Source organism: Platichthys flesus, chromosome 16 (genome assembly GCF_949316205.1).
Source record: "Platichthys flesus chromosome 16, fPlaFle2.1, whole genome shotgun sequence".
NCBI lineage: Eukaryota > Metazoa > Chordata > Actinopteri > Pleuronectiformes > Pleuronectidae > Platichthys > Platichthys flesus.
The window spans coordinates 8,619,052-8,644,315 of NC_084960.1; the positions used below are offsets into that span (position 1 = coordinate 8,619,052).

A 25,264-nucleotide genomic window follows, 5' to 3' on the forward strand; every position below is an offset into this window, starting at 1 on the left:
ACTCACACACACACAGTGGAGAACAGCTGTGTCCCAGCTGAGGAGAATCCTGTTATCTACTGTAACTGACGGCAAAAGGCAGTGGGACAGGAAATGACAGAAAGACAAATCACAACTAGTGCTGCTGAGTTTGACCAATGACATCACTGTTTCATTCACATCTCTGAGCATTGTGACACTTGTCTTAGGACTCCATTAAAAATATTATGAAGGCTATTTTGCTGATGTGCATACACAAGCTTTAAGTCATAACATGGACAAAGTTACAATGAAATCAGAAGCTTCTCCCTCTACATTGGGATTTGGAATAACAACTATTTGTATCTACCTGTTTCTTTTTTGGCTCGGAATGTGAAGCATCTAGGTTTGTGCCATCCATAGACTAAAGAGAAAAAAAGACACCAGGACATTTTTGTTGGACATGACTGATCCAATGAAATCAGGTGGTTGGCCATCATGATCACATTTCATTTAAGAATATTAGTGACCTGCTTTCATAGGGTGTTAATGTTCACAATACATGGGAGTATATTCAAAGTACTTACTGGTGACGGGGGATTTGGGATTCTCTTGGCATCCTACAGATGATCGAAAAACAAAACAAAATATTTTAGGAAAACATAATTAACAAGGAAAATACTAAAATGTTATGATGCTAAGTTGACATTAACAAAATAGAAAACCACTGACACAGCTTAAATCAAGTTTGATCTGCAGAGATTTGGAATGTTCATCCATGCGTGTGTAAACTCACAGTCACAGGGCTGGACATGCTCTCCAATGACTGCAGGATGTGTATTGCTTTGTTACTCACAAGAATGTCTATAATTCCCTAATGTTTACTATAAAGTAACTTGACTCAGATTTGAATGTGTATCGTTCTCACTAGCGTACCTGGCGTGGTGTATCAGGACGCCTGTGGGGGCTCCTGCTGGCCACTCTCCCACGATACCTGGTCTTCCCAGGGTAGAAGGCTGAATCTTCGGGTTGGCTGGAGTTCAGTGCAGTGTCTAATGTCGACTGCAAGAGAAAGGCCTTACTCAACTCAAAAATTAAACCGCTTCCCAATCAAGTTTATCTGCAGATATTTGGAATGTTCATCCATGCGTGTGTGAACTCACAGCCACAGGGCTGGACATGCTCTCCAATAACTGCAGGATGCGTGTTGCTGTGTTACTCGTCACCCCACGGGGCTGAGCTCCAGCACGCTTGGCCGTGATAGGTCTCCTCACTGGAATCTACAGATCAGATGATCCATATTAGTCTCCAGTTTAATTAATAACATCCAGTCGCTGTCATGTCAGAAATTCATTGCCAACCTACTCAAGGATGACAAACGTATGACATTGAATGTACACAAAGAATGACTATAATTACCTAATGTCTACTATAAGGTAACTCGACTCAGGTTTTAATGTGTATGGTTCTCACTAGTTTACCTGGCGTGGTCTATCAGGAAGCCTGTGAGGGCTCCTGCTTGCCGCTCTCCCACCATACCTGGTCGTCCCAGGGTAGAAGGCTGAATCTCCGGGTTGGCTGGAGTTCAGTGCTGTGCGGTATAATGTCGACTGCAAGAGAAAGGCATACATGAGTTAGGGTTTGACCAAATTTAGTTCACTGGGTTATTGATTAATGGCCTCCTCAAACATAAACCCATTATTATGTTGTTCATGAAATAACAAAGTACACGTTTCCCATAGATTCTGTCGCAGATTGTGTTTGGCCAATAAATACACTCCTGAGCTGTGGGGGAGAATAGTCTTAACAGCTGAGAAGACAGAAGGAATATTTACCCAAGCAGCTCGCTACCATGTACACCTCCCACGATATCAGTACACAGAGGGGGCTGGCGTTGACCAGCCTGATAGGTGAGTATAAACCTTACAGTCCAGTGGGCCACTGATATGATATTCTCCCAGAGCTCCATAAACTTCGTTTCATATTAAAACTGGGGTTGGCTGATTGCTTCTTCTAATAAGTATCACCATCCCATAATATTTCATGGGAATGAATACATATATTTTTATTATACAATGTCAAACTCACAGTAAGGATGAATAGACACTCAGATACTCACATATGTTCCAAAAAGGGACAGGTTGGATGCAAGGTTATTCCGACTGGACCAGGAAGGCTGTGGCCTAGAGTTTGCTTTGTCCATCTCTCGGGACCAAAGCTTAGGAAGTGACACCGTTTTTGAAGTGGGGACATCTGAAAAGCAAAAGGAGATTCAACTCCGACCACTTGGAATTCCGTCAGAATTCTTGCTTAATCTAACATTCATAGGAGAAATTAAGTTGCAAACACCAACTAAACACGGGCCTCTACCTACTGCGACACAAATAATTGGTGACATTTATCAATTATCACTTAAAGCAAATAAAGGCAAATCAGCCATTTCTTCTGGTTCTGAGGTTGAATTTGCTTTCTTTATGCTGCTTTTCAATCTCAGCCATTGCAAAGAAATCCTACCAACAGTGTCCCTAAGAGACTCGGGTTTTCATTCCAATCAATCACCTCAGCAGGTGATTTAACATCTATTTAAAAGGTGCATTAAACGGAGTGACATCTTTCATGGGACTTTGCTGTTACCTTTGTGACTGGCGCGGGAGGAGAACCCACACGAGGTGCAGCTGTTATCATCTTGTGGCTGTGACAGGCTGCCCTTGAATTCTTTCACCAAGGAGAAGCCTGTTGAAACGGGTCCAGGGGCTGAGGAGGTGGGGGGTGGGGGGAGGAGGTTGCTGGAAGCCCCCAGTGTTGGAGAGGAGGCCTCCAGTGGGGAAAAAGGAAGGGGGGAGGGACTCATAGGGGACGGAGAAAGGAAATTTATCTGAAAATTCAGGGATGCCCGGCTGGTTGAGGGCTCTGTGCAGGAGAGGGAAATAACAGTTGAGTATGCTGGTACTGAGGACAATGGGAAAATGAAATTCTCATGCAAGAGCTTCACTATTCTAGATAATATGGGATGACCCAAGAGACTGAATGATCCCTCACCTGTGGAACTAGTGCTAGGTTCTGGGGAGTCACATCCATCAAGACGAGGAGGTCCCACTTCGCTGCAATAGGGACAAGGAGGAGGCGGCGAAAGGCAACTCTGGTCTGTCCCCGGTACAACACCCTCTTCTTCAGTAGCATCTTTCTTCTTAAAGTATTTCTTCAGCCAGGAAGGAGCAATGCTCTTGACTGTGTCGTTCATCCAATTGACGATGCCTGACTTCTGCTGATGAAACACACAGAAAAAAGGGAGAGGAGGCAATTAACAAGGGAATGAAATGAGTAAGATACAGAGATGAAGACTAACAGACAAAACAAAGGACTATAAACTTTACGCATATATTTTATTCAACCGCCCCCCGAACCCTGCCAAACAAGGTATTGATGATCAGCACATCAAATGTTTGTAAAACAAAACCATCTCAGTAAAAATGTAAATGCTTAAAAAGCTGATTATCTTGTGGAAGTTATTTCTAAATACCAACTATAGAGAGAATAGATCAGTATGGTCAAAAATAGGTATTACAGGAGCTACAAATGAAAAACAATATTTGCCATTGTGTACAACTATTTGTCCAAAATCAGAAATGTGTGGTCCGATCTAAACACATAGCAAGCAATCAGAACACACACTAAACATATTTGTGACATTCAATGTGTATGTGTACAGAGTGCTGGGTGCAGGTGCCCAAGACAAGGGAAACAAATGCTGAAGCTTGTATTGATTGTGTTGGAAAAACAATAATGAATCTGCAGCAAAGCAACTCCACATCATTTGTATTTGAGACGTCTGAATCATATAAGTTGATGGGATTCAACCACTGTTTCAGAACAAAATCAGGTTCAATGTGTGATGGAAGCTGGGTGTGTGAGAGAGTGTGAGTGAGAAAATGTCAGGGGGACAAGGTGGATAAAGTCTTTAAGTAACTGTGGATCAGACATGCCCCATGTTCAGGAGGACTTTAAGAGCATTGGCCTGACAGAACTCAGCTCAGCCATATGCTTCATGAACAATATCATATCCTTAGTTTATTCCAGGACATCATGTATCCCCCAAACAATGCCCTGGTATAAAAGTACATTGTATAACTGTGTATCAAACTGATAAACACTGGAAAACTAATTGAGAGTTAAGATATAGATAATAAATAATGTATTAGAAATGAATAACTAATCTTGGAAACAAAGTCATGGGTTCTTTACCTTAACCTTCTTGGGGCGTTTTGAGGAGGCTTGTATCTTGATCCTGAGAGACTTCATCTTGCCCCATCCAGAGCCACCGCTGCTGGCTGCAGGCGTGCTGGACGGGGGATAGGCGGAGCCACTGGAGACAATTGGGCTGATAGATGGGAAACAAGGGTACAGTAAGTACGACAGAACTTCATAAACTTCACAAAGAGAAGTCAGACATCTGTAAAACGTTTGAAAATTGTTGTGATTGTCTTGCTCTTCATTTTCAGTTCACTATCATTGTATTTTATTTCTACAAAAATGTTGGAATGAATGATGTAATGATCTTGTTTCCATTGGAAACGATAGCAAAAGGTTAGATTTTGAACAACAAAATAATTATAAAAGGAAGCACAGATGACTTGTTGACATTTAATCTACATTGAAAAAAGTTGACAAAAATGACAACAATCTTTGCAATAATTAATTTTACATATATTGTTTTTTGGTATCATCACTAATGAATTTCGGTGTATTGATACCAAATCAATCAGAGCATCTCTGATAGTGTTGCATCAGTACCTTTGAGATAGACCTGGGTCTGGTATAGGTGGTGGAGCCGATTGGCTTGTGGGCTGTGGGAATAAAACAAGAACATAATTAGCATCAGAGAATGTGTTAGACACAAATTAGTTATATGTAGTATGTAGGAACAATGATTTGGACAGAAACGCAGCATTATGTGCCAGGTGATTCATTTTCTTAATAGTCAACAATATTATCAAATGTGTGTAAAATGTCCACTCGGTTTACCTGTTTGCATTTGGGGCAAGGCTTGTAGGCGATGTGGTATCTCCTGTTACTAAGTATCCAGTTGGCCTCCATGGCTCTGTTGTTTGAGAGTCTTTCGGGACAGTCTGGGTACTTTAGAAGACACTGACCTAAATATGCAGATGATCTGACAAGTTAAAATGTGGAAAATGGCCACTAAAGGCATATAATATAAAAGAACACTTTTGCATCCAAGACATCCAAGGAATCTAACACCAATGACACAGTGACATCGAAGCAAACTGACAACTCAGAATTATTTGCTTAATGAATCTCATGAAGTGTTCTTTCATATGAAGGCATCATATAAAAGATCACTTCAAAGCACACTTAAGGAATCCGTTGTTGTCAGTTTGCTTTAATGTCACTGTGTCAGTGGTGTTAGATTCCTTTGATGTCTTAGATGCAAAGATTAATGATTTATACGAGAAAATAGTGTTTTTGACCTGAACAGATCTATTAGTCTGTATAAAGTGGTTTCACTATTGTGTTTCACCTAAATTGTATAAATTGTTGTTTCCTTGAAATGCGACCTTTATATTAAAACACTGTATATTTATACAAACTGTTGTTTTCTTTACCGTAAAATACTTCTCAAAACAAACTAAATTACTTCCTGTGGGAGGCTTTATAACGGCGCAGCTCATCGGTGAAACACTGGATGACAAAAATGAGTGACTTGGACTTCACAGTCTTTGTGCACTCAGTACAGCTTAAATGCTACGATTACCTTCAATTTAGGTCCAATGCGTCAACTACTCTCTTTTCTCTTATGGCCATTGCTGGATTCTTTGTGTTTTACTGAGAGAAATTATTGAGGGTGGTTGGGAGGTTTCTATGGAGACAGTGAGTGCATCGAGGTGAGGATGTCACAGCCCCCTGCCCCATCTGAGGTCACCCGGCTACAAGAGAATTTGATCATACAACACTTTGAGTAGGACAGACAGCCAGAAGCAGACGACTCACTCGGTGCAGAGAAAAACAGCAGAAAATCGATTTTCTTTCTTCGACATCACACGTCTAGGTTATAGAAGAAGAAAAGGAACGAATCTCAGAATAGACTTGCCCTGTCATAATTCGTAGCGGGTGTAAAAACTGTACAAGATAGTAAAACAAGACAACTATTGAGAGGTAGATGTAATGTTTACACAGCTCTTATAGGTGAAGCTGTGATTGGGAGAGCAGGGGATCAATGGACGGTCTGAAAAGGAGAAATGATTACTGTGGTTTACTCAGCTCCTTTATGATCCTCTTCTAAAGACCAGTAATTAAGAGGACACTATTCAGCAGAGTGGATGGTGGTCTATCCGCTCACACTGAGGATCCAATGCCATGGTCTTAATCATAATGTAATTTACTCAAGTGCATTCAGCAGATTTGTCTTTCTTTCTAATTCTTGTTGAACTCGTGCTGAATTGATACTGGTATATTGCAGTATTTCTATTGACGAGACAAATATGTTACAAAATAAAAAGGTGATGTGATTTTTTGAATTAAACCATCGTGTTGTCCTTTTCGATTTCTAGACATAACATGCTAGCGAGTGCTGGGTGGGGATGATCTCTGGATTTCACTGACACGATCTTATGCAAGTGATTGTCACACATAATTACAAACAATTAACTAAGATTAAAGCTAATTGAGGAATTTTATTTCTTACAACTTAGCTACAAGGGATAAGACATAACCAATTATTTAAAACAAAAGTAATAATAGAATCTGACTCAGAATCTGGGTTCATTTCCAAGTTTATATACACATACAATACATTTATTTTGTGTGTTAGTGCAAGCACATACAAATATATATATATAATATTACAAACACTAGAAACTAGAAAATAATGATTATAATTTGTTTGCCCCTAATGAAATTACATGAAAATGCTTTTCTTTGATTACACATTTAAAGGCTCACACAAAGACATTTCACTACAAGTGACAGTGGTGGTGGATCAAGATGATGGATAGTGGGTTATGGTGGATCCTGATCCTGGTGGCAGCTGATTGTGGACTATGATTACAACTAGACTGCTTGACACAATCACAATAACTCCTCAATAAATGTGTCGCTGCGGCTCCCTTCACCTCTATCGGACATTTTCTAATGTAAAAATACTTTAAACATTGACACACTTTTCGCTTTATGTTACAAACTGTTTCTTCTAATCATCGATGTAAATACTGTTATTTTTCCCTTTGGGGTGTCTATGTTTTAATTCCCCCTGTTAATAGGCTTTTTTTGGTAGTGTTTCCTTACTCTTGTTGAGGGTGACGAACAGATGATATCACACCTTGTTGATCCCTATCAGACAACTTGTGATTTGTGAATATGGGCTATATAAAAAGTTAAAGTTAAAGTAGCTTTATTGTCAATTTCTTACATGTTCAGAACATACAAGGAATCGATACAACGTTTCCCACTCTCCCACAGTGAAACATATAAAGTGCACAGGCACAACAGATAACACAAGACATTTCCTAATACTAAGTAAACATACAGAATTTTTTAAGTACAGCAGCATAAGGTTCTCTAAAAGTGTAAACGTAGTGATTTAAGTGATAAAGTGCAAACAGTACAACGTGATTAATTGATTTGGATTTCAAAGTGCTTTTTCTTGCTCACTGTTGTTGATGTGCTGGTGTTCTGATTGTGCGCCTGTCCCTTTAAACGTGATACCTTTAAACACGCACTTCCTGTTAGACTACACCTCCCACAATGCGCAGCAAGATGGGTGGTTCCTTCGCACGCGCTTCATAACCGGGTCAACCAATCGCACGCACTCCACTGGCGAGCGCGTACTTCGAAATGCCGTCGCGTTGTCCAATGATCCGACGACGTCTCACAGTTTATAAAATCTGACCAATAGCTGACACGGCTTCCGGCGCCGGCCAATCGCAGGGCCATGGGCCAGCCGGTGGGCGGCAGCTCCCTCGGCCAATCAGATTGAATCTGGAGTTTAAACCTTGAGCGCGGGCGGTGCTAGAGCAGCAGCGGGGGCGGGTCCAAACTAGTGAGTAAGCGTGCGAGCGTTTGAATTCAAGTTAGAAAGAAACTTTAGGGTCGGATATTAGTCACGTTCTGCTTCACAGCAGAGCCACGGAGCCACATCGCAGCGCTTCCTCGGCACAACACAGGCTGGAGTCACAGTCACGTCTGTTAAAAGTTTGATATCAACGTGAGCTTCGAATATTAAATAGCTCCTGGTTTGTTCCGGCTAACGGTACAGGCGTCGCTGCTCGAGGAGACTCCACTCCACCTGAAATGAAAGCGGGCGGTAAGTGACTTAAATCCACTCAAACTTAACTTTCCCTACTGTCCAAAATACGCTACTGGTTTCGTGTGTGATGTGTGTTTGTGAGCGACTGCTAAAATAGTCTTCATCACAACCAGAGTTAGCTCTGGTGGTAACTAGCTGCTAGCACCAGCGCTAACGGATGTAGCCACAGATTCCCCCTGAAGTTACCCCAGTTTAAAACGAGTCCATGTGGATCGGGGTCGCAGTAAACGATTCGAGCGGGGTCACGTTGAGCGTTCTGTTGGAATGAGAAACGAGAACACGAGGCCAATCTTGTTAAAAAGTCGAGGGAGAAAGTTAACGTGAGGGTTTGAACCACAGGAGGGAAATTTGGGCGCTCACTCGATGCGACTTCTCCCTGTCAGCTGCCCGACACTAAGAAGCTAATATCACCCAGAACAATATATAATAATATGTTCGATGCTTATTTGTTTTACTCGTCTGAGGATTTCACCTCTCACCCAGTTTATACATATTCCGATTCGAGCAGTGGGTTGGTCCGGAGCAGCCTGGGGAGATTTGAATGTGGAGCCATTACCCTCACCTTGCTGTGCCTCGTTATCTGCTCACTCCCCACTGGCTTGCTTTGAGATGAACTGCAAATATTAGTTTGGCATTCACGTGATAATAAGTTGGCCAGCCCTGCACGTAGATGTGAAATGCTTTTGGGTGATTTGTGTGTGTGTGTGTGTGCACACTTCGAATGTCCTTAGCAAACTGCCTGTTTATAATATCAGAATTCTTTTAATTGCCAAGGATATGTACACATACAGGCAATTGCCTTGGTGTGGTTGGTGCATTTGACATAAAACAATATACACCTAACATTCCTCCTTCTTCCTCCAGTCCACTGCCGTTGCTCAAAATGCTACTCGGTTCCAGCACGGAAGCGGGTGAGTAAGCGACCTCCAGCCCTGACTTTGCTGTCTCTGCCTGAGGAGGTCCTCCTCTGTGTTCTCCAGTGCCTCTCTGCCGAGGACCTGCTGTCTGTCAGGGCGGTGAGTAAACAAACTGCACACACTTTCACACTCCTACACAACTTCTAGCATGTGTGTGTTTGTGTCTTGCCAGCACAGATTCTTGCCTGGCTCCACATCCTGTGACCACTTGACCCTGATGGATCAGTTGGCTAGGCGTCTTTGTTCAAGGACTATTTGTCTTCTTCTGCCACAGGTTCACTCCCAGTTGCGGGACATTGTTGACCACCACTCCAGTGTCTGGGCCAGGGTCAGTTTCAGGGACACGTGGCCATCCCCCAATACTTTATGGCTTTTCGAAAGGTACAGTCAGTTCTGTTAAATTCAAGAATGATAAAACTCACTCACTCATTTTCAGATTTTCTTCTGAGTTCTTTTTTTAATATAAATTGTCTCCTCCTTCAGAGCTGCTGAGAAAGGGAATTTTGAAGCTGCTGTGAAACTAGGCATTGCGTATTTGTACAATGAAGGACGTAAGTACAACACTGCAAAATGTCCAAATTCAACCACTTCCTCATTTTGATATGTGTCTGTAATACCTTGCACGAGACCCCGGTTTAAATAAAGGTGGAATGAAATAAGATATAAAATCATCTCGATGCAAACTCAAAGTGACCACAGCACCTCACTCATGCCACCTTTCTCTCCACCAGCGTTGCTGAGCGATGAGGGCCGAGCGGATGTGTGTGGTCGTAAGGCCTCCCACTTCTTCAGCCTGGCAGAGAGCCTGTGCCCCCCCACGGCGGATCCCTTCATCTGGGTGTTCATCCGTCCTCCGTGGTCGCCCACCGGCAGCTGCTGCAAGGCCGTCGTGTTTGACCGTATCAAGGCCGAGTGCGAAACCAACGTAGTAAGTTTAGCTTCTGTCAAGTTTAAAGGGCAGACAAACATATTTTTTTTAAATGCTTCCAAACAGCGATAATGTAGGACATGTATCACTAATTGGCAAGCAGGAATGATGGGCATCGGTTTTGAGGCCAGTATGCAAAAAGTTAACTTAATAACTATGACCCTGAGGAGCAATTTAACTGATACTTTCTTTCTTCTGACCATTGAGCTAAAATTCACTTCCTGTCTTTTTCTCAGAGGTCTGCCCACAAACCCTGTCGTTTTAAGATTCATTTAGTTTTTTTTTTCACAGAACCATCTGTGCTCTAAACAATCGTGATTATCTGTCATCACTTTTATTGGCCTAAAAAGCTGCCATGATCTAACCACAACTTAACCTAACTGCTAGGGTTCACATGAGGAAGATGTTAAAGAGTTTCAGGTGGTTGATTTATTCTATTTTGTCTCTACAGGAGAAGAGGGGCCCATTGTTGCACTGTCTGGCGAGAGTTTTGCAGCTGTTTGAAGTGAGTATGAAAGTGAGAATGAATCTGATTGTCTGGGTGTGGTCGGCCCAGTTTCTATCATGCTGCTGTAACAGGACTGTCCCACTGGTTAATAGCAGTAGAACCTGTACACTCTGGTGGGCTTTGTCTTTCGAGTGCAACACATTTATTCATGCAGCTTAAATGGAACCCTCATCAGTTTTCCAGGATCTTGACACATTCATTTGAACTTGAGAGAATGGGAGACTAACTCTCTTGTCAAATGTGCCAGATTAAAACAATTAGTCTGATATGCAAGATCTTTTTTTTAATCTGGTATTATACCTGTAAAGCACTTTTTTTTTATGTGCTATATAAATAAAATAGACATTGACATTGGTATCTCTTTAACTATTTTCAGGAGGATGAAAAACACTCAGAGGCCATATCCATGCTGGAGCAGTCTTCACAGGCTGGCTGTCTTCAGAGCTCCTACCTGTTGTGGGAGCACAACCGTAAAGCAGCTGTAAGTATTAATCTCCTCTTTAGTATTCTGCTCAGACACACTCTTCGAAACATTGACCTTATTGATTGAACTTTTTTCCCATTTCAAACCCAAACGTAGGCTCATTAGTCTATACTATTTGAAACCTGTATTAAAATGAAATGCCCAATGTTTCACTGAACCAATAAATGCTTTATTGAATCCCTCCAAAAAGCTTTTTCAGGCTTTTCATTTGACAAATGTGTCCAAAGGCAGAAGATTAAATGGGGTTTTCATATGTGAATTTCAGATGGCAGATCCAGGCCGGTACCTCCAGTATGTCCGAACCCTCAGGGACTATGCTGGCAAAGGATGCTGGGAGGCGCAGGTGTGTTATTGTGCATACTCTCTACTTGCTCCTTGTTTCTTCAGTGTGTGTGTGTGTGAAGCACTTTGTGACTTGTTCTTGAAAGGAGCTATATAAATATTTATTATTATATATTCAGTCACTAAATTGCCTTCCCTGTCATTCTCAAGCATTATTCTTCCTTGGTTCACTGTAATAAGACAAAAGACAGTGGGGTGTGTGTCCTTTGACAGCATTTCAACTGTCATGTTTTTTCTAAATCTATTTAATTTTCCCTTCTGACATTTATCCTGAGTTGGAAGTTGTTCTTAGTGAAGCATTATAATGCAGAGTCAAGAGGTCTTGACAGTTGACATATTTTCCCCTCCTTAGCTGCACAGAATCACAAAAACTGACACATCATAGTCACACGCTCTGTAATTAAAGCAGCACTGTAACACTTGCTCAGTCAATCAACCCTATTGTTCAGTTGTTTAATGGAGTCAGCCACTTTAAACCCTTCTGAACTATTTATTAAAATGTCTTCATCTTTCCCCAGTTTTCCTTGGCCAAAGTGTGCGGCACTGGGAACCCACTGGGTTTGGAGGCAAAGGCCTGCTCTGACTTGGTGGCCCAGCTCTTTAGTTCGTCTAACCTGGCTTCACAGCGCTGCTCTCAGGCCATCCTCAGACGAGGAATCAAGGACACCATGAGGTAGACAGGAACAGGAACGCTGCCATGATCAGTCTGTTGGGGATTAATATCTGCAATAACAATTAAATTTCCCTATTACTCATTGTGATGACTCACCCTGTTTGGATCATCTTGCATTTCTTTAATGATGTTACCAAGAAGTAGATGAAACGGAACACTAGCATAATGTTTCTCAATAGGTAAAAGAAAACCTTTTCCCTGTAAGCCTGGAAAACTTATCACAGATGATTTGGCCATCATAACCGATTTATAATATCAAATACTGTCTGCTCCTGATGGGCGGTTGCAGTAAGAATTTTACCTCAGATAACCTTAAACGAAGGACCTAACTTTGACATAATGTCAGTGTCATTTTTTAAATTCATTTATATATTTTTCTGAATTCTTTTGGGTGTTGTCTTGAGTTATTTTTTTATGCACATGATCTTCAATTTCTACATATGTCTGTTCGTTTGTGCCTCTGTAGGTACATCCTGGTGGACTGGCTCGTGGAGGTGACCACCATGAAGGACTTCTCCAGCCTCACACTTCATGTCACCGTGGGATGTGTGGATCGCTACTTGGCTCTCCGCTCTGTGCCAAAGGCTCGCCTTCAGCTATTAGGCATCGCCTGCATGGTCGTTTGTACACGGTGAGAAAATCTAATCTCCTGTCCATCTTGTAGTTATTGTTGCGGTGATGACTATCCTAGTCTGTATTTTGAGTTTTATTATAAGCTTTTTCCTTGGAGATTTGAATAGTTTTCATGACACCCTTTGTTGTTGTTCTTACAGCTACATGAGTAAAGAAATCCTGACCATACGTGAGGCTGTTTGGCTTACTGACAACACCTACAAATATGAGGACCTGGTTCGAATGATGGGAGAGGTCATCTCTGTGCTTGGAGGAAAGATTAGAGTGAGTACAACAATTGACAGTGTGTGTATGTACGCTTTAGATGTCTATTTTCCTGCCAAAGCATCTTTTGGAGGAGACTTTAATTGTACATAAATTAAATGGTCTTTTCTTTTCTTACAGAGCCCCACACTGCTGGACTATGGGGAGGTGCTCCTGTCTCTGCTCCCCCTGGAGAGGAGGACCACTCACCTCTTCGGCTACATCTGTGAGCTGTCACTGCTCTACTCTGCTCTTGCCGAACCGCAACCCGCCAAACTGGCCTGTGCTGCACTCCTTCTCACACGGGCACTACATCACTATGGTAATAACACTCACTGACACGCATGTACAAACTGCCAGATTGAGAAGAAGCACAGAGTCCCACTTTAAACACTGTCACATAATAAAAAAACAAAGCAAATTTACAACTTTTGTGAAGTGTAAAGTTTATTTTCACTTTAACGAATGTGTGGTCTCCCTCCTTGCAGCTCCAGTCTGGCCCGGCCAGTTGGCTGACAACACAGGCTTCACCAAGCAAGACCTTGTCTCTCTTTCCGTGCTGCTCTATGTCAAGTGGTGAGTTTCTCCCAGCGTGTGGATTTCTAGCCAAGCAATTTATTTTCTAATCCTCCTTCTTTATCTTCCACACTCACGCAGTCTGCCAGCTCAAGATATTCACACATAGACATGTCTGCAACTATACAGACCGAGCTCTTAAACAGTTTCTTTAACATGAATTCAAGTGATCAGGTATAAGAATTACATTGGTGTTGCCATGGCCTAGGGAGAGAAAACGTTGAAATTACACCTTCTTGCGAAATATATTTGAATTTTAACCTAAAATAAACTACAGTTTCACAGCGACCAAAGAAATCAGTTATCAAAATGAATCCCTTGAATATGTGCGTTTGGTCTGGGTCTGATTGTTGCATAATATTTTTCTTTATGGACGCCATCAGAAGTAGATCATAGCATTATCTAGCTTTCTAAAAGCCTAGGCACTTTTTTCAAGAATAGCAATAGACCAAACAACAACCACGGAACAAACAAAGGAGCTATTGTCTTGTACTGTGTGTGATCGTAAATAACGGGTCCATTAGCTGCTACTTGAAGTGGAGGTTAAAGCCCTACAGATGATCATTCAGCTCATTGTTGCTCGGGAACATTGTTGTGCTCTCTTTGTATTTTATATTGATTCAGTGTGAAGGTTCTTGCCCTGACAATAATGGAAGGATAATGATCAAATGAAGGAGTCAACAAAACTGAAAAAGTGTGTTCAACACTGGTTTCCAATCTTTTTGGCTGCCTTTACCCCTTTTTTTATAGAAAGCACAGAGATCAAGTCATTACCCATAAAACACCTCAAAACAGTTTCAAGGAAAAAGATTTTGTCTAAGGCTGGTTAGTTAGAATATATACATTTTTATACATCTGTTTTATAATTTCTTGCATAATCAAATACATGCTGACGATTGGAGGATAAAGTAGAAAAAAGTTATTGGGAATGTTGTACGGCGATGCAAATTCCACATCTGGTATTTGACAGAAGTCTTGTTTGGCATGTTAAAAATCTGATGAGCCTTTTCCAGCAGGTTAAAATTTTTCAAGTGATGTCATAAGTCTGGTGTTGCTTATTACTGACATTTGTTCCGGTAATGACTTCAGCTCCATTTAATAATCTATGGTTTCCAACATGGAAACAACACAAGGACCGAAACAAATGCTCGGACCTCTGTGAAAAAGTATTAATTCTTGGTATCATTGATCCAACTTACTGTGTAGCACTTTGTTAAAAGCTACACTTTATAATGGGAAGTGTGTATTTTAAATTTAAGCTACAGAAAATGTTACTGAAATCATGGCACTCAATTTCTGGATGTCTACCTTGACTCGCATGGCAATGACATCACTGTGCTTTCCACCACCAGGAAATAACATAAATTGATTGGTGACGTGATCGTTTCCTGCATGCTTATATAGCCATTGATTTAGATATAGCATTGCTTATAACGTCTGGTGGTGAAGAAAATGGACAGCCATTGATGTTTTAAAGCAAATATGAGGACAGCAGATACTGAGGACTGTAGTGTGTGTGTGTGTAACCGTCAGTGAGTCACACAAACGTGCCTCGGGGTGAGTCACTTTGATAGGTGAGCGTTGTATCGACAAGCTAATCCTCAAATGGACAAGTAACAAGATTTGCTTCTGAGAGTTGATTATAGATGTGCAGGACGCAAAGTGGATGAAACTCAGTAATTTTCTCTCTTTTTTTTGCCACTCTCTCTTTCCCTCCTCAGTTTCAGTCCAGATGTTCCTAAAGACTACAGACACGTGTCCCTGACTGGAGTCAAGCAACGGTTTGAGGATGATCTCTACCAGCACATCAGCAAAGAAAAGGTAATTTTACTTTTCTCTCTAGAAAGCTCCTCTATATTTTCGATTTTTCTTAAAAACTAAATGTGGCACTGCTCCGTCTCCAATGCTCATGTGAGTTTAACTGGTCCCTGGTTTTATTTCATGGCCTTGACAAGGTGATGGATTATAAAGAACTGTGCCAGATCCTGGAGATTCCTGAGGTGGAGCCTCAGATGGAGCCTCCCAGCCCGACTGGTCAACCAGCAGATATCCACACCTTCCTGGCTTCTCCATCAAGCACCAGCAAGAGGTAAGCCAGTTCCCAACACACAGGTACCCCATTACAGCCCATTAGAGTTGAGTGGTGTATAAAGATATTTAAACATTATCTAAATGGTGCTGCAAAGGAATACGTAATTGAGGACAGCTATGACACTACACTTACTGCATAATGCAGTGCACATGATGGCCCCTTGGACATTGTATGTTTGTCATTAAATATTTTATGATAATGTTTGATTATATAGTCCTATTGTGAGCATGCAGCCTTACTGGGCTTTCACTGTTTTGTAATGGCACTGGGTCACTGAATATCATCACTATCTTAAACCTACTGTTGTATAGTAGAAGTATTAATATTTGTATTAATTTAACTAAATTATCCATTTGTATGTAGTTTTGCAATGCATGCATGGACTGTGTGGAGAGATGCAATATAATCTTTTATTTATTGTGGGGCCAAATTATCCTTTATTGGTGTTCACAGCATGGAAGACAAATTTACAAATTACTTGATTATGTGTAACGTCCAATCATAGCTGTGGTGGTTGATGTATTTTTTGAAATTACTGTTCGTATATGGATCCACAGTAAATTAGATGTGGGACAAGGAAAATTGGGTATAGTTGGCTAATCGGGTAGAAACATGAACTACTAATATCAGACTCCAGGAACTGTGAAATGATGCTAGAAAGCTGAATGTAATGCAGCACGCAAGAGCAGAAATCTACTCTGATGAAGGTACTACACGTGGCAGGAAGACTATTACAAAATCCCAGACAAAAACATCTGTTCATATTTCTTTACTATATTCATATCGTAGGTTTAAGGCTCAAAGCTACTCCCAATTGAGCTGAAAAGTGACTCCTGCCCAGACCCCATGTCTCCTCCTGCTCCTTTAGCAGTTCTCAGTTTGTGCCGAGTCTCCTGTGCTCTGTGACAAACACTGTCTTGTCCAGAAGGCGTTTTGTTTGTGCCATCTGTGAGACGCATCAGTGACTCACTGTAACCCACTGCTTGTCCACTCTCCCAAGGAGACGCGATGACGGCATGCAGAGCCACAGAGCCAGCTTTGTGGCCACGCCCACGGCCGAGCTATCCAGTCAGGAGGAGAAGCTGGTCGGCGACATTCTGGACTGGAGCTTGGACACTTCCTGTTCGGGTTATGAGGGGGACCAGGAGGAAGAAGGCGTGGGGGAAAAAGATGGTGATTGTGAGTGTTGAAAAAAAGGAGGAGCTGGGTGCACACATTTAATGATGCGTGGTTACCAGTAAATTCTCAAAGGTGTTATTCTGTAAAGTATATTAATGAGGTAATCCATACATAGAGGGGAAGAATGCATGAGTCAGTCCTCTTGTAGTATGCTACCAAAGATGACTCTGCAGTTGCAATGTCCTGCATAGTAAGCAAGTGCATAAATTTAAGCCACAACTGTACACAGGCATTATGAATAAATGTGGAGGAATGACCGAAGCTGCACAGACTAAATTACAGTCCTTAAATGTTTCATCAGAATGACTCACTGTCATTATCTTTCAATAGGTTCAGTGATATCCATCAATCTGCTCCCTCTGAACGACGGAGATGAAAAAGTCGAGCTCTGCAGATGTCTGTCCAGTGATGAAGACAGTTTCTGTGAAGTGGAAAAGGAGGTGAAAACAGATTCCCAAGGCCAAGAACCCCTCTCCTCCTCTACAGACCTTCACAGCTCAGGCTACTCCTCTGTCCAGAGCGTGAGCCCCTCGTCCACCTGCTCCTCCACGCCCCTTGTGCCTTGCACGTTTAAGACCTATGTGCCTTCTTTGGGTGAAGCCTCGGCCAACGCCCAACCAGGCTTCCATCTTCTGGTGCCCATGCAGAGGCCCCGGGGCACGTCCAGCAAACAAGTGAAGAGGAAGAACTCTGCAGCTCATAGCGGAGGCGAGCTAGAAAGAGAAGAGGATGAGGACAGGGAAGAGGACAGGTATTCTAACAGCGTTGGGTTTCTGAGCCTATAGATGCGGGTTATTTTCTGCTCCAGCACCTCCCATCAGTTCTCGACGTTGATCTTCTCTCCTCTCAGTCTGCACTGGTCCGTCAACTGTGCGAAGACCAGGACATTTTGAGTTTAAGACAAGTAAGGGAAAAACATATGAATAACCTAGAAACTTGCTGTTGTTTAACAATACATTTCTTTCATTGTTTACAGTTATTAGAATACCTCCCATGAAACTAAACTCACAGTCAGCTCTTAAACCACTGGAACATATCTTCATTTTCCTCAGGACCCTGGTACATTGGTTGCCAGTTTTTACTTTACAGCCTTCTGCAACAATACTCAAAACATGTCATGTCACAGACTTGTTTGGGTAAAGTTTTCATTGTTAAAATCATGTTTTGGAAAGCCTAGCTGTCACGACATTGTGACGATTTTTGGTTACCATAGTCTCTGGTATGCACTGTCAGGAAAATAATGTCGTATTTGTTGAAGGCCATCAACAAGCGACTACTCGGTCATCGTCTTTGTCAACTTTTTTTTTTTTTTACTGTATTAATACTTGTTCAGTTTTGTACTAAGTTCTATTTGTGTCTGCCAAAGGTACTGTGGTGATGTCGTTGTGTATTCAGGGGCATCTACTTAAAAAGAAACAGCTGTGAAATTAGTCCTTTTTTTTGTCGTCTTCATCTTCTGTATCCTTGTACAAATACACCTGATTTGCTGTTATAGATATATTTTTAACAATATTACCTTAACGGCATTGAACCGTTTTCAGGAACACCAGGCCAACCTAAGGATGTTAACCATGGAAATACTGACACTCTGTATGTTCAGTAAAATGTGCTGGTAAAGGAACGAGCCAAGAAACACCATCGGAAAAACATTGTACGGACCTCAGCCTCTTCAAGTGTTTGTTGCTGCAGTCTACTGTTCATGAGATGTAATGAGCACCCATGGGAATATGAAACTCTGTACATGCTAATGGGTTGAACTAGGTTTAGCACTTGTATCATAACAGAAGGGAAGCAATTCAATTTAATTTTACTTTTTTTAAGCTTGAACAATCGATACTTAAATATTTTTTGAATGGATTGGATTTGGCTCCTTGGAGAGAAGTGGATGTTCAGTCACTAAAGGAAAGATTTATCTTGATGGCAGAGTACCCATTGACTCAGTGATTATTTGCTGACTAAATACATATTTTAAACTGTTTCTCAATACTGGTTATCACCTGTGTTTTATAGCTGTACATAGTACCATATGTATAAAAAGAAGAAGAATATGCCACTACTACTTGAAATTGTTATTGCTTCATTCCAAAAAAGGCAGTTTTTTATGTGAAGCTTGTTTTTTCTACAACACAGTATTTCCTCACTAGATCTGTGATGTGAATGTCATTTTTGTATTGAGTTCAAATAAAAAAAGCCATCATGGAAGTTTCTTTAGTGTCATATTCTAGCATTGTCCACCACACAGACAGTTTAATTTTCTCTGAATTGTTTCCTGACTGATAGAAGTGAGACTGAGTATATTGTGGCATTATTAGTATTGAAAATATATATATTTTTTTCAGATTATTATAAAAATAAATGCTGGAAAATAGTTCTTCATGTGAGAATGTGAGTGCTTGTTAAGCAGAAAAGTTAGTTGACTGAACTAAACTGTATATAGTGAACTAAATAAAGATCGATAAAAGCAATAGATTTACAATTGTATTCAGTTTAACATGTATATAAAATGCAATGTGTTTTTATAAATAATAACAAAGAAACCAATAAAAAATATTTTTATCACGTTGAGGAGAAAACAAACCAACCAGGCGTGTTATGATATAAATAGAGGGTGAAATATACTGTAGTTTTCTTGCAGATGTGGCAATGAAGTCCAGCTGTTGCGATCACGTGACAGGCCAGGTCCAGTGAAGTCACGTGGTATGTTTTGTTGACGTTCTCCCTACATTTTGCGATGCGTTCACGGGCAGCTGCTGCAATGTCGCCCCGCTAGCAGGCACCGGAGCGGACAGAAGGAGAGCAGCCCAGACACCGGGAACCGGACCACAGACTACACGTCCCGCCGGGTCACTCATGCCGAGCCGGGCCGAGCCTCGCCGGTGTCGGTGAAGGGAAGAAGCTGTGATGCTCTCGATGCGGGTTTGAGTCCGAAGAAGGAGGAAGTGCTTTTCACCTCGAAAGGAGAGCAGCTTGGTGGAGTTCACGTGTCCGGGCCATTGTTTTGAAAGGAAGCTGAAGAGGAACCGTCACCGGGTCCGTTCCCTCGCAGGTATTTGGCCGTCAACGGGTTATTATTTGCGAAAACAACGAGCTTTATGCTTCCGTGATTAGCATTCATCAGACTCTGCGGGGGTTTGAAGGGCAGGTCGATAATCCAATCCGAGGGGTCCACAGGGCTGCGCGGCACCAATCAGACACGTGAGAGGCGGAACACTCACGTCTGTAATTAGGGCCCGAGCACCGACAGTGAGAAGGCCCTGACGAAATTGAGAAGATATGTCTTATTAGGGCCCGAGCACCGATGGATGGGGGGCCCTATTGATTTGTGAAGGATTTGTTTTCCCCCTTTGCGGCTGTTACAGGGCCTAGACGTGCTCCAGTTCTCACCAAAGTTGGCAGGAAATTCCAAAACCTAAAAAGTATTTGAATTCTGGAGTAATTTGAAATGGGCGTGTCAAAATGGCTCAACAGCGCCATCTAAGGAAAAGCCCCACAGCTAGCTTTCACCGCTCTTCACAAAAATCGAGAAACCTGTCAGACCATTTTAGACATTTTTTACTTTGACGAACTTGTCGCAGGGCTTTCATCAGATCAACTTCATATGGAGATGAGTGTCATCTCAACAAGATGGAGATATAAACTGCCTCGTATACAATTTCATAACACGGTGTGACCGTGGCGTAGAATCTTGATGATTCGCCCAGAAATAGTCAATATTGACACATGAACGATATCAGCTAACGATACCAACACCCGCAGCTCATCTGATGCAACAATAAGTCTTGAGAGACAGTGGAGTCAAAAGAAGCCACACGGATCAGGAATCAGCCAAGAGGTACACAGACCTACATTATTATAATGAATCAAATGTGTTGTTAATCCTCAAACACAAATATATTCTGTATACGATCTATGGTGAGTGTCATCTCAACATGATGGAGATACAAAGTACTGCACATTTTGCGTTTTTGTCACACAGTCTGACCGGGGCCTGGCATTAAAGTTTGATGAGTCAAGACAAGATGATTGAGCTGCAGCTGCAATATTGGTCACTAGAGGGTGAAGAGCTTGTTCACACATTGTTATTATTTTGGAAACTAAATTAAACTTCCTGATTTGTGACAATTACTGTTGAGCGATAACGTTAGTTCATGATTTAGGGTAAAATGATAATTTGATAAAGTGTACATGATACTCTGACCGTTGCGTGGCGTGTTATTTGGATGATTCCCCCCAAAAAGAGGGATTTATTATATTTTATACTCATTCACACATTCAAGGTCCCGCCCTGTCAGATCCATGTGTCAATATTGACTCGTCGTCAAAGTCCCCCCCCCCCCCCACTGGTTACAGGAAGTGATATGTATTATACTGTGATGAACTACTCCTGGGTGCTTTACAGTATACAGGTCAAATGAGCTCACCCAAGTCATAAGACCATGGTCAGACTTGTGACATTTCCTCAAACCGGTTTGGTCAAATGTGAGTCACCTGATATGGAGACATTGGGGAAATGTGGCTTCATGTTATTGATCATCCTCTCCTCTACATGTATGTGATTATCAGTACATGGAAACGCTCATATTACATGCGTGTTTGTCATATGAAGCATTTCTCAAGTAGTTTCGACTAGAATCTAAAACTAAAGGCTTTGCTTGTCCAACTGGTCCAACACGCGGATGTCAACAAGTTGTTTTTTTAGTCTTCATCTCATTTGCATTTGTTTTCATGTCCCTTGCTTTCTTTTCCTGCAGATGTCACCTCCATAGCTGTCCTCCACACCCCAGGCCTTGTGTTCTTGTTTTCTCAGGAATTTAATTTCTGTGATAAGCTCGTGAATATGTAATTTTTTTCCCTTATTTTTCTCATTGTGATCCTGCTGATGACCCAATTTCACTTCTCCCTTTTTATTTCTTGATTTTGTTCTTGAACAGAAACCAAGATCAGAAACTGACACAGTTGAGCAGAAGCTGTTCCGAAAACTCAACTTATCCTTTTTGTAAACGTTTGAAAGATTATGTGTACATATATTTGACCTGAAAGCTCAAAATGTAATTCGCTGTCTTTCTCCAACGACTGTAGAAGTCTGACGGGACCGAGCCCTGCACACGGATCCAAAATGGCTATCGCGAGACAATTTGGACTGCTGGTTTGGAAAAACTATCTCCAGCAGGTGAGTTTCAAGAAGTTGCACCCACACCCACGCTGAATAGCAGTTTTCAGACATGAACTCCGGAGGATGTCCAGAGAATTAGGTCGGGACTCTTTTTGGATGTTGCCTTTCACACATGCACAACGCAGTGGGAGACTTTTCGCTCAGATGCGTTCACAACAACACAGAAGACTCCGCAGGATTTAGGTGAGGGGTGGTTCATGGGTTGTTGTTTACAGCACATCGACAGAGACGGTCCTTACCACCAAAAGCTGAATCCTGCAGAGGGGATCACCTGCTGTGTTCTCACATCGGAGGCTTTTGATCACCTGCGTTCAAACATAAAGCTCCTCTGGTGGATTTTCGGGGATCTCCAAAGTTCAGTGCATGTCTGAAGGCAACTCGCGTTTCCTTATTAGGTGGTGAGAATATTTGCGGCTGTGAATTGTCAGATGTAGCTGTGTTTACATAGGGGAGTTCCTTTATGACAGTATTTAATAAGGTGTTGGCTCATGTGCCATCATAAATACAGTGATCTGACTTAACATTTTGTTTTCTACAAATTAATGGAGTTACCCAGCGACAACTGGCTAACCCCACAGGGTCTGCACTGAGCTGCTGTATCTCAGGCTCTAGCTTGGTCAGCATGTTAGTGGCCATCACATGCTTTTCCTAACCATATATGTCTGTCTTGGGGAAATCATTATTTTAACCTTTTGTTACTTGTTTGCTCTATTTATTTAATTAGTTGTTTTTTTTTGTGGTTAAGCAGGTTACACACACCTGAGCTTAACGGACAGGAAAGACAGGCTGTCTTACAGTAGCAGTTTACTTATTTCTTGCACAAATATAAGTCAACATTGCCTGATATTCAGCTTGGAGTCTTGGCACTTTTCCTGCTGTGTATTGCTCTGTCTGGCTGCTTGCGTAGCGTTAATATCAACTGATGGTTTCACAACTATTTCAGAAATGGAATTGGTTATCGGCTGCATAACATGTTTGTGTGAGGAAGCAGTTACGCCTTTACTCTTTGGCAACCCGCTGCTGCACAGTTGTGGTAGTCCAGAGACTCAAGAGACTCCATTAGGAGCGGGCAGGGAAAAAAAACCTGTTGGTGTTTATTCACCATGTTGGCAGCAGAACAGCGACTCAGGGTACATGTTATTCATGTAATCTTTATTAAGAATATTATGAACTATCACATCTTATGAACAGAACCCTGTAATTTAGATTTGTAAAAACATGTCGCTAATACCTTACCCTTCATCACATGTGCTTGTTCTTTTTTTTCAAAAGTGGCTAACTTGAACAAAATGTAAGCATGTGGACCATATGTGATTAAGGAAAATATCTACGCCCCAAAATAAATCTTCTACGAGAACACAGTGATCTCTTTTAAATCTAATTCTTCAATAGAATTAGCCGATTTAACCAACTCTCTCTTCTACACTACTGAAGCTTCACAGTTCCCCAGTTGTAAGCTGCTTGAAGATCGTCTGCCAGATGAGTGCATGTAAATGTATGGCAGCATTTGAGACAATTACCCCAGTGTTAAGTTGCTGAAGCGTTATATTCCACATGGAGCCGGTCCCACTGGCATCAGCAGCACCATGACTCCCCCTGAGTTGCAGCGCTGACTCAGGGGAGTCAGCAGCACTGTGACACGTAATGACTTCAGAGGCTTATAGTAAATGATACGGGTCTATACATCTCATGCGTCAGAAAAATCTAAATCACGATTCCTTACTTTGCCAGAGTGTAGATGTGTCTTTTTGTAAAAATTAAGAAAATAAAGTCTGTGTCCTTGTTGGCAGAAAACAAACAGCTTTAAAATAAATAAAAATAGAAACACTTTCATTTAAATCAGGCAATACCTGTTCATTTCTGGTTCTCTCGAGACGCAGCTGTACACAAAACCGAATTGTGCAAATGTGGTCATAATATCGAATCTATTCATGGATTAAAATACTTTATATTATACATGTGCATGCAGAGGGAATGTGTCTTGGGGTTTATTTATTTCTCTGAGTCATAATTTTGATTTAGTGCCGTAAGGAGAGGGTCTGAAATTGGCTCCCCCCTGAGACTGACTGTGTAATGTCCTGAAACTGTCCAAGTCACTCTGTTCTCCAATCAGTCGATAGGAAGACGCCGCCATATAAATTAGGGTTTATTTCCGCCGTCTGGTTTCAACTCTGGGAAGTGTGAAAAGAATAAATTGATGCTCCGTTTTGGCTAAACATGATTTGAAGTTAGCATTTTCAAAACATATTAACAGTTTTGAAATGGGGTTGTGTTATTCTTCTTAGCTGTGTGTTTCAAATGAGGTTTTATTCTACTCACATTTAAATTTTTCACATAGGTTTCTAGGTTTTTTGGAATGATCTGTGAAGCATGACATGGCTCATTAATCTCAGTATATTCTCTATCAGCTCTTCATGTTCATTGAAAAAACAACATGTTCCCTAATATCCCCTTCAAAATCTAATTCCAAAAATGACTGATCATCTCTTTATTTCCCAGAAACGTCAAATCCTGGTAACCCTGGTGGAGATACTCCTGCCCTTGCTCTTCTCTGGCATCCTCATCGTGCTGCGTCAGAAAGTGCCTTTTGAGGATTACCCGAATGCCACCGTGTACGGGAGCTACGCTGTCGACGACCTCCCCAAGAAGTTCTTGCAGCGCTTGCAGCTGGCCTACGTGCCCGGTAACTCCAGTGTGGTGCGCCAGGTGGCGGAGGACGTTCGAGCCAGACTGTCTCTCTCCTCAGGTGGGTCATAGTTGGGAAGGAAAGGAGCGACCGGTTCAGTTCACAAATGCGAATGTGTGAGAATAGAATTTTTTTTGCCATTGGTCTCATAGCTCTGTGGGAAATAAAAGAAATTTAGCCTGTTAGCATAGCAGCATAGACTGCAAACAGCTGGCCTGGTGTCATCTGAAGCTAACAAAGTCTGCTTTAACAACACATCTAAAGCTCATAGACATAGTTGTTACCTCCATTAAGGAGCACAGGTTTTTACCCCTGTTGGTTTGTTAGTTTGTTTTGTAAACAAACAAGATTACAAAAAATAGACAGGACAGATTATCACAAAACTTGCTGAGGTGTGGCTCTGGGAATAACATAGTAAATTGGGGTGGAACTTGGAATGTATTTTATTGACTTTCTCGAACATTGTGCGAGATGGTGGGTTTTTTGGGGTGACTAATTTCCCAGGGAATAATTAAGTATTTAGATGAAAATAAATCCTGTCCTCGGGGGACT

At 41.6% G+C, this 25,264-nt stretch overlaps 2 protein-coding genes and 1 long non-coding RNA gene across 3 annotated transcripts in view; 2 read left to right on the top strand and 1 right to left on the bottom strand.

Moving 5' to 3' along the window:
* Nucleotides 1-8,030: 8,030 nt before the first annotated feature.
* ccnf (cyclin F) lies at nucleotides 8,031-19,055 on the top strand. Its single transcript, XM_062407208.1, has 17 exons — nucleotides 8,031-8,275; nucleotides 9,143-9,294; nucleotides 9,470-9,576; nucleotides 9,679-9,746; nucleotides 9,927-10,123; nucleotides 10,575-10,628; nucleotides 11,008-11,112; nucleotides 11,381-11,458; nucleotides 11,976-12,130; nucleotides 12,597-12,761; nucleotides 12,904-13,027; nucleotides 13,148-13,328; nucleotides 13,495-13,582; nucleotides 15,304-15,403; nucleotides 15,538-15,671; nucleotides 16,675-16,853; nucleotides 17,184-19,055. The coding sequence occupies exons 1-17, from the start codon at nucleotides 8,263-8,265 to the stop codon at nucleotides 17,636-17,638; spliced, it is 2,355 nt and encodes a 784-aa protein (XP_062263192.1). The 5' UTR covers nucleotides 8,031-8,262; the 3' UTR covers nucleotides 17,639-19,055.
* Nucleotides 16,653-17,480, bottom strand: LOC133970407 (uncharacterized). Its single transcript, XR_009924295.1, has 4 exons — nucleotides 17,342-17,480; nucleotides 17,165-17,274; nucleotides 16,965-17,036; nucleotides 16,653-16,794 (listed from the first exon to the last, which is right to left on the bottom strand). It is a non-coding gene; the product is annotated as an uncharacterized LOC133970407 (long non-coding RNA).
* Nucleotides 19,056-19,565: 510 nt separating the features above from the next.
* Nucleotides 19,566-25,264, top strand: part of abca3b (ATP-binding cassette, sub-family A (ABC1), member 3b) — a 28,483-nt gene continuing 22,784 nt past the window's right edge. Inside the window, exons 1-3 of the mRNA XM_062407207.1 lie at nucleotides 19,566-19,899; nucleotides 21,933-22,023; nucleotides 24,526-24,772. Of these exons, the coding sequence (XP_062263191.1) occupies nucleotides 21,970-22,023; nucleotides 24,526-24,772 (301 nt within the window). The 5' untranslated portion in view covers nucleotides 19,566-19,899; nucleotides 21,933-21,969. The remainder of the gene's footprint in view (nucleotides 19,900-21,932; nucleotides 22,024-24,525; nucleotides 24,773-25,264) is intronic.